The sequence below is a fragment of the Perissodus microlepis genome, chromosome 18 (genome assembly GCF_051167445.1).
Source record: "Perissodus microlepis isolate ML-2025 ecotype Zambia chromosome 18, ASM5116744v1, whole genome shotgun sequence".
In the NCBI taxonomy this organism is placed as follows: domain Eukaryota; kingdom Metazoa; phylum Chordata; class Actinopteri; order Cichliformes; family Cichlidae; genus Perissodus; species Perissodus microlepis.
In genome coordinates this window covers 2,547,517-2,553,694 of record NC_140478.1, presented here as the reverse complement: position 1 = coordinate 2,553,694, position 6,178 = coordinate 2,547,517, and the positions used below count along the sequence as shown (strand labels likewise).

At 40.0% G+C, this 6,178-nt stretch overlaps 1 protein-coding gene across 2 annotated transcripts in view; it reads left to right on the top strand.

The window, feature by feature from the left end:
- The first annotated feature begins 3,512 nt into the window (after positions 1-3,512).
- The window catches only part of paxip1 (PAX interacting (with transcription-activation domain) protein 1), a 29,235-nt gene continuing 26,569 nt past the window's right edge, over positions 3,513-6,178 (top strand). For both annotated transcript variants that reach the window (XM_084912085.1, XM_084912084.1), the window contains exons 1-3: positions 3,513-3,708; positions 5,756-5,890; positions 6,114-6,157. In XM_084912085.1, the coding sequence (XP_084768211.1) occupies positions 3,628-3,708; positions 5,756-5,890; positions 6,114-6,157 (260 nt within the window). In that variant the 5' untranslated portion in view covers positions 3,513-3,627. The remainder of the gene's footprint in view (positions 3,709-5,755; positions 5,891-6,113; positions 6,158-6,178) is intronic.

Sequence of the window (6,178 nt, the reverse complement as noted above, 5' to 3'; positions counted from 1 at the left end):
GGTTAGGGGTTACTGACGGCCTCTGATAGAGACTAGATCAGAAACAACATTGCCAGATTGGTCTTTAATTTGTGAAATTAAGCAAGAGCTCAGGATTTTCATAGATACCTACAGATGAGGCATTTTGTCAGCAAAAAGGCTGAATTAAGCAAACAGCTGTTGGACTTATTTGAAAGGACATACAGCTCAAATACAGATAGAGACATTATCTCGGCCTGTATAATGGGTTATAAAACATGAAATCACACTCGACCCTATGTATCAAAACAAAATGGGAAATGGAGGGAGGAATAGATATAACGGAGGAAGAGTGGACAACAATATGCACATATCAATGGAAATGCAGCAGCTCACAGAGCTGGAGGGAATTTGGTTGGAAAAGCCTGATAAAATATTTTATTACACCTTACCAAAAATCTCACTATGAAGGTAACCCTCCTGATTGCTGGAGAAATTGTGGAAACACAAATGCAAATCATTATCATATTTCTGGGACTGTCATGTTATTAAAACGTATTGGAAGGGAATACATGTAACAAGAGATATTTGGACGTTATTTACCTTTAGAAAGTAAAACTTTTTGGACTCATGCCAGAAAGATGGACAAAGAACGATAAATATTTGTTTAATATTTTATTGGTGGCAGGCAAAAAAGCCCTCACAAAAAATGGCGTTCGTGTGAGAGCCCAACTATGAACGTGTGGATGGATGTCACAATGGACATTTACAGGATGGAGAAAATGACAGCGGATGTGAACTACGAGTCGGACCTGTGTGTATCACACTGGAAGAAATGGATGGACTACATAATAACACGGAGGCCAGATTCTGACTTTGTTAACATTAGATAATATATTATTTATATTACTGGTAATTAAATCTCACTCCCTAAGTGTTTATGTTTTTTTTTTTTTTTTTTTTTTTTATTATTTTCTTCTATTTTTCTGCTTTTGTGTGGTTGTTTTTGTTGTTGAAAACAAAAACACATGTAGATGGATATCTAATTATTGAAGCTGATGCACATGATACTGTACAGTGATTCCTAAATGTCAATAACAATTATATTTTAAAAAAAGAAAAAAGCCTGACACTTCTACATCAAAACAGGCCCATACATTCTGGTGTTAGGAAATGGATGCACTCTTCATGCTGCAGTTTAGCAGCAGAAATCAGTCAAGCAGTCATTAACTCCAGCGGTCATCACATCCCTTGGTCCCTTAATGAATCAAACTCTTGTAGTGTTACCTTAGAGAACCACTGCTAGCTGGCTTTGTTGTTCCAAATTATTACAAGAAAGATTCAAGATTCAAGAGCTTTATTGTCAATACAGCAGTATACACAGTATACAGTGTACCGAAATGCTGTTTCACCCCAAACCCCCCATGGTGCATTTATAAGTATATAAAAGATATACTAGGAATTACAAATAAATAACATGCTAAATTTCGGTAAAATTAAGGGATAAAAAGGTACTAATTACTAACTATACAATACTATAATGATAACTATACAATGCTAACAGTACGATAAACAAAGACAGGACAGAGACAATACAAAGTGGATGTGTTAACCCAACTGTTATAACATCAGCCATAGTCATAGTCCAGTAAAAGTAAACAGTCAAAACTACATACAAAGAACAGCGCGTGCAAACAGGAAGTAATGGTTTTGTGTTATGCTTCGTTGTTCTTTTATATCGTGTACCTGCAACCGATTTCGAAGAGTAATGGGCAAACTTAATGTCTGATCCATTAATGCTCATCAGGACTATTGCTGACCATATACCCATAGCGGTGCCTGACTAACCATTTATTACTCCGCTTTTTTAATGGGGACATGGATCAACTGGGTAATGAGATATTATAATATATAATATTAACACACCGGTTTAGCTCAGTGGGATGAGCAGGTGACCATATGCTGTATGACTGAGAGCAGCCGGCCACGGCCCTTTGCCGCATGTCTTCCTCTCCTCCACTTTCCTGTCAAGTCTTCACTGTACCTGTCTAATAAAAACTGAAAAAGGCAAGAAAATTAAAATATAAATATAAAAGGATGCAAATACATGCCATGGTGTACAAAAGTGACAGAGTACAGTGAGGTGTGGGAGTGAAGGTGGACTGTACGTGGATAAATTAAAGAGTCTGATAGCAGCAGGAAGAAACGACCTTCTGTAACATTCCCTCTGACAGCAAGGTTCAAGGATTCCAATTGTCCAGTGTGTTATGGAGGGGTGGGAGTCAGCCTTGATTGCTAGTAGTCTTACCAGCATTCTGTCACCGACCACCTCCTCCAAGGTGGCGAGCTTTGTGCCAGATATTGACTCAGCCTTTCTGGCATGAAGCTCAAACATATGGACTGTTTGTCAAGACAGACCATTTAATACTTGGACTGTGGATGCTCTACTCCTAAACTGTGTCACCACTCGGGAAAAAACGCTGTCAGCACTGCAATACCAACAAGGAGCCAAAACACTCGACAAACCAACATAAAGATTTTTTTGTCAAAGTTTCCTGCAGAACATGTCATCTTTTCCAAACACAGCATCTCTGCAATGGTATATCATTATATGTGCGTGTAGACTGATTCCGCACACATGCCCATACCACCAGTCTAGCTGAACTACAATTCAAAAGACACAAAGAGCAAGACTTGGGGTGTGTGGAGGTGGGTATATTGGACTAGAACATCTTACAGTGCCTAACACCATAACAGATAGGATCATGGATATGTTTGATACAGTCTGCAAAAAACAAAAACATAAATAAATAAATATCCAATACAAAAATTAAACTTTTATGTGGCTGCCATATATTTAAGGAGCTGTCACATATTCTGATTTTACTAATGTTGCTTACTGAAACAGGACGTCTGTCCTCGATTAAAAGCATTGAAGCTTGCTGAATTTTCTGTTTTTAGGTTGAGTTATTCTTTCCTAAAAGATTTCTCGGGTTTGACAGCGCCATCGCCCAACTGGTTCTTGGTCTTCCATGTGCTAATCCCCACAAATTCCACTAACAGTGTTTATTTAATAATATTTGTATCAATATTTTTGATATGACAGATTATTCTGTTGGCAGTGTTAAATATAGGATGAAATGAATGCTTTCATTTGGGTCTCTTCTAGATGAATACACCACCGCTGGCTTTCCACGGTCAGGCTTTTTTTGTGTGTGTCGTTTTTCGAAGCATTCTATCGCATTTGTCCTAAAGTCAAATGAACCCAGCTCAGTCTGTTTGAGATAATCTGGTTACACGTTTAGATCAAAACAATAACCTTTACGTCACAGGGGGTTATGTGTCTATTTGAAAACATATTTGTAAATTCCCGTCGCCGTTATTCTGTTATATGGTTTTTTTTTAACCCCAGTAATATTTACGATAAACTACATTTAGCGATGCAATGTTTAGAGAGTTATGAAAAACAAAGCGACTGAATACAGAAGTGTTGATTTGCGACAGACCCCCCTCAGCAAGCACATAATGCTGCAGTCCAAGGCGCGCTAAGCGATTTGGCGCTAGTGTGTGTCCGGTGTTCTGTAATCAGCTGCTGCAGCGCAGACACTTTACACTTTGAGCTTCTGCCTGTTTTTGAATCATACAGTGCCGTGACCTTCATGGCCAGTCATGTCTGAAGAAGAGATCAAGGTTTCCGATGAGCTTTTCAAAGATGTCAAATTCTACGTGGTTGGGGATATTGACCAAAAGGTGAGATTCTGGACGTTAGCAGCTTTAGCCAAGTTGGTAGCCTGTGCTAACTAGCTAAAGTCATTGACTCTAAAGCAGGTGATGCAAGAGAAGCTAAGTAGTAGCTAAGTATTCGAGCTGTCTTTAGCTAACCTCTGTCAGGCCACGTAACGGTGCTTGAGACTTTCAAGTGACGCTCGCTCACTGAATACTTTGAGCAGAAGCTCCTTCAAACTGCACTTTCACGCAGCCCTTTAGCACTAGCTGCGAGTTTTGCATGTTAGCTGCTAGCTCCTAGCTTGCGGTTTGTGAGGCTAAGGCTTGCTGCTGCCGCTTGTTAGCATTATTTTTCTAAACGATTAGCCTCAGTAATATTGCTTGGCACTTCTGATAAGCAGTGAAACGCTGCACTGCCGGTGTATTGTGTTACTTTTCATCAACCTCTGACTGTCAGCATCTTGCTCAGTTATTCGCCCATTACTGCGCATGTGTCCACAATTCCACTCGTTGGTACTGAACACCTGTGGTAAAGAGCTGTCCTTCTTGTCAAATGGCACTATCCAGACGCTTTGAGTCTGCACCGAGAACAAACAATACAATTATCATTTACAGTCTTCTCATGGATTGATGTCTTATTGGGATTGCTCCAAGCTAAACCTCACATTCTAAAATCTAGTGGGTCGTGTTGAAGTCTGGCTGCGGTTAAAGGCTCAGTTACACTTTTCGGAGCAGAGAGGTGTGGTGGACAGTGCCGTGTCTTCCTTTAGAATGCAGTAGTGCACGGTGGGAGAGATGAAAAATGTATCCAAAAAAAAGTATTTCGGTTTTTGTTATATCAGTCACTGAAAAATGACAGTGACCAGCTCCGTCTTTGTCTGTTAAGGCACACAGGTAATAATTGTAATATTATTATCAAACATGCTATTATTAACACTAGATTTGGGTGGAGCACAGGGCTTCTCATCTTTTTTTAATCTCTTAAATGATCAGTTGTTAGTGCTTCATGCAGTCCATGTTAAGGGATGTGACAGGCCAATTTTCAGCCAGTGAGAAGGGGCTTTAACGGCGGTTTAGTCTTGAAGATTGCATTGAACAATTATATTTTTGTACATATTTACAGTCACGATAATATGCTGACATTTACACCCTAAACCAGCAAGGTTTTTGGTCTGCCAGCAACAGATCTGACACTGCTGTCTCTTAAGGGATCATGTCCTGATCAGAATGTGTGGAAATGGTTCCAGTGATAAAAATAGGCATCAAGATATAAATGAAATGTCTCAAATCTTTGATGCAAAGTTTAATTGAAGCATTACAGCCTTTGAAATCCACTAGTCATAATTTTGTTTGTCAGGGATGGGCCTTCTCAGATAAGTGCTCACACTGCCAGATAGTTGCCACAAGCGTCAGCTTAAACAATGCTCCTTTGCCAATAAGATTTCCTCATTAAAATGTTGGAGGTTGCCCTGAATCGGTGCCTGGGTGAAGGTAGTTTGAAGTTGTCTCTCAGACTCTGCCCTCCTCCTCCAAAGAATGATGACTATTAGTCTTCAGTTTTCATAACGTGGACATTGTCCAAAGTTGGTGTGGATAGACTTTAAGGTCTTGGACTTAGCTGGTAGTACTTGTTCTGCTAAGCAACAAAGGTGAGCTACAATAAATCCAAGTGTCCACTTAGTCTCTTTGCAGTCAGAGATGTAGGAGTTTCCACCTGTCTGACTGAGAGTGAGCTGAGACTGCTGACTGATACTGAGGAAGCCAACAACAGCAGCCTGCCTTCAGAGAAACACTAGATCAAAGCTCTCTGGTTCAGCAACTGAGCTTTCATAATCACTGATACTCTCACATGGATGATAAAGAAATCACAAAATATACTTGCACAAGACTTTTGTTGGAAACACTGTGCTCAGAGCATCTACAGTTTATTAAGAATATCAGTATTTGTATTTATCCACACTTATCCTTCTGACCTATTTAGTTCAAAATAACTTTGTGAACTTGTGGCTCCCACAGCGTCTGTGTTTGTTAGTTAAATTGATGTAACTGGAATTCTCTGCTTGTACTCCAGGTGGTGCAGCTGCTAAAAGCAGGAAAAGCAAAGGAGGTGTCCTACAATGCTCTGGCCACTCACATCATTGCAGAGGATGGGGACAACCCTGAGGTGGGCGAGTCAAGAGAGGTTTTTGACCTTCCTGTTGTCAAGGTAAGGGTTGTGTTACAACATACTCACTACTCCAAGTTTTTCTGTTTCTCACTTGATTCTGTAACAACATAACTTTTGAGACAGCTCTAGCTCCTCTGCCATAAAATTGTCATACAGCAGTATTTTTTCTGCCTGATCATTTATGCATTCTGGTTGAATCTGTACCAGCAGCTTACAGACACGCTGTCAGCCTTTGACTTACAGTTCTGCTCATGTTTTTCAGCCATCCTGGGTCATTCTGTCAGTCCGATGTGGAGACCTGTTACCGTATCCTTCCACTGTCCAGAC